The sequence below is a fragment of the Phytophthora parasitica genome (assembly GCF_000247585.1).
Source record: "Phytophthora parasitica INRA-310 unplaced genomic scaffold supercont2.55, whole genome shotgun sequence".
Lineage (NCBI taxonomy): Eukaryota > Oomycota > Peronosporomycetes > Peronosporales > Peronosporaceae > Phytophthora > Phytophthora nicotianae.
Window position 1 is genome coordinate 187,755 of NW_008649041.1, and position 2,516 is coordinate 190,270.

A 2,516-nucleotide genomic window follows, 5' to 3' on the forward strand; every position below is an offset into this window, starting at 1 on the left:
AACAAGACGATTTCTACCTTCCAGACGATCAGTAATGCCTGGGATGAGTCTCTGGGTGGTTCCAAGTTTGACCTGCGTTTGGCTGAGCACCTGGCGAAGGAGTTTAGTGAGAAGATTGGCGAGGATATCCGCAAGGTGCCTCGTCCGATGGCCAAGATCCGTGCTCAAGCCAAAAAGACCAAGACGGTGCTGTCGGCCAATGAGGAGATCCCTGTGGTCATGCAGAGTCTGTACAATGACATTGACTTCTTCACGTCCATGACTCGCTCCAAGCTCGAGGAGCTTTCTTCGGACCTGTTTGACCGCACCTTGAAGCCTGTGGAGGTGGCTCTGGAGAAGGCTGGGCTGACTGCTGCCGACATTGACGAGATTGAGATCATTGGTGGTGGTGTGCGTATGCCCAAGATCCAGCAACAGCTCACGGAGTTCTTCGACGGCAAAGATCTGGGTGTGCATCTGAACGGTGACGAGGCGATGGCTCTAGGTGCCGCTTTCCGTGCCGCCAACCTCAGCAACTCGTTCCGTGTGCGTCAAGTGGGAATGACTGACATTGCGTCGTACCCGATCGGTGTGCGTCTTGTGGATCTGTCGGCTACTGAGCCCACGGACAGCAACAACGACGATGAGGTGGAGACCAAGCAGTGGATGAAGCGTGCAGCTCTGTTCTCGGAGTCGCACCGCCTCGGTCTGCGCAAGTCTGTGTCGTTCTCGCACTCGAAGGACGTATCCTGCACGTTCCGCTACGACAAGCCGTCGATGCTTCCTGCCGGTGTGAGTGTACAGATCGCCAAGTTCAACATCACGGGCGTTGAGAAGTTTGCCGCTCGTATGGCCGAGAAGAACCTGGGCGAGCCTAAAGTGACGCTCTCTTTCGAGCTGGACAGCAACGGTATTGCTCAAATTGCCAAGGCTGAAGCCACGCTAGAAGAGGAGGTTGAAGTTGAAGTGGTTGTGAAGAAGGAGAAGAAGAGCAAGAAGACGAAGAAGGAAGACAGCAGTGCTGACAGCAGCGAAGCTGGTGACGAGGAGGAGGCCGAGGAAAAGCCAGAGACGAGGATGGAGAAGCAGATCAAGACGCACCGTGAGAAACTGACGGTGGTGCGTGCACACGAGACGCGTGAGCCTGAAGAAGGCATGAGTGTGCTGTCTATGAGCGAGGCTGTCAAGAAGGAGTCGATGCGTATGTTGAACGAGATGGAGAAGGCCGACAACAAGCGTCGTGCTGACTTGGAGGCCAAGAACAACCTCGAGACCTTCATTTACAAGGCTCACGATGCTCTGTCCGCCCAGGAGAGCGACATTAAGCAGGTTACGGTGCCGGAGCAAATTGAGTCGCTGCAGACCAAACTGGACGAGACGGAGGAATGGCTGTACGATGACGGCGACAAGGTGGAGGCTGCTGAGTACAAGAAGAAGATGGATTCACTGGACTCGGACCTCAGCGCCATCCTCTTCCGCGTGGCGGAGCTGAAGGAGCTGCCGATCGCCATCAACACTGCGCAGGAGTACGCCTTCAGCACGCGCGAGCTCATGACCGAGTGGAGCACGAGCAAGCCACAGGTGACGGACGAGGAGCGCAGTGACGTGCTCGAGAAGATTGACGAGCTGGAGGCGTGGCTGACCGAGTCGGAGGCGTCGCAGAAGGCTGCTCCCAAGTACGAGAAGCCTGTGGTGACGTCGGCGGACGTGGCCAAGAAGGTCCAGGGCGTTAAGAAGTTCGTCGCCGTCCTGGCCAAGCGACCGAAGCCACAACCGGTGAAGACCGACAAGAACGACACCGAGAAGGACGACTCCAAGACTGAGGAAGAGACCTCGTCCAAGGATACCGACACTGATGAGACCGCTGAACCTGAGGTCAAGGAGACCGAGGAGAAGGAGTCTACTGACGAGAAGGATGAATTGTAGAAAAGACACACACAAACCATTCGCAAGGACCTTATCAAAATAAAGAAACCTGTACGCCTTGCAACCTTTACTCTCCTAATACCGGTACTTGATCTTCCTCACGTAAACGCATTACCGTACTCCACTCGGTAGTTTCTTTTAGTAATCGGTACAAAGCCTTCTATAAAGCTCGTGTACAAGACCACCACTTCATTCGGGTCCAGTCCGAGCCACGAGACGAACGGTGCAGCCTTCACCACGTCCTCCAGCTCCTCTGCAACCCCCACTTTACGATATCTCCGCAGTAACACTCCTTTGCCCTGTGGTTTGCACTGCACAAACATCGTTCCTACTCCATTCACCACTGGACACATGTAATACCGGTTTACACGCTGTCGATCCACTTTGCAATGCAAGGACGTCATCTTGTAGAAAACATCTTCGCGTTTCGGGTGGAACTTTTTGTCTTGCACCACCTTGCAGTACAGATCATAGAGCGCATAGGGTCCAGCGTTCGGAATGAAGTTCACGTTGTCCTCGTTGGCAATGGGGCGGGTGAAGGTATCGACAAACTGTGCGATAATTGTCGCAACTGGTCGAGGAGGAGTAGAATTACGTCGTGTCGGCGGGGT

General features: G+C 54.6%; 2 protein-coding genes across 2 annotated transcripts in view; one reads left to right on the forward strand and one right to left on the reverse strand.

The window, feature by feature from the left end:
- PPTG_23878 (hypothetical protein) overlaps positions 1-1,905 on the forward strand; it is a gene marked incomplete at both ends in the record, with an annotated part of 6,232 nt that extends 4,327 nt beyond the window's left edge. Inside the window, one exon of the mRNA XM_008913701.1 lies at positions 7-1,905. Coding sequence (XP_008911949.1) covers positions 7-1,905 — 1,899 coding nt within the window. The remainder of the gene's footprint in view (positions 1-6) is intronic.
- Positions 1,906-2,003: 98 nt separating this feature from the next.
- The window catches only part of PPTG_23879 (hypothetical protein), a gene marked incomplete at its 3' end in the record, with an annotated part of 3,185 nt that continues 2,672 nt past the window's right edge, over positions 2,004-2,516 (reverse strand). The window contains exon 2 of the mRNA XM_008913702.1: positions 2,004-2,476. Coding sequence (XP_008911950.1) covers positions 2,004-2,476 — 473 coding nt within the window. The remainder of the gene's footprint in view (positions 2,477-2,516) is intronic.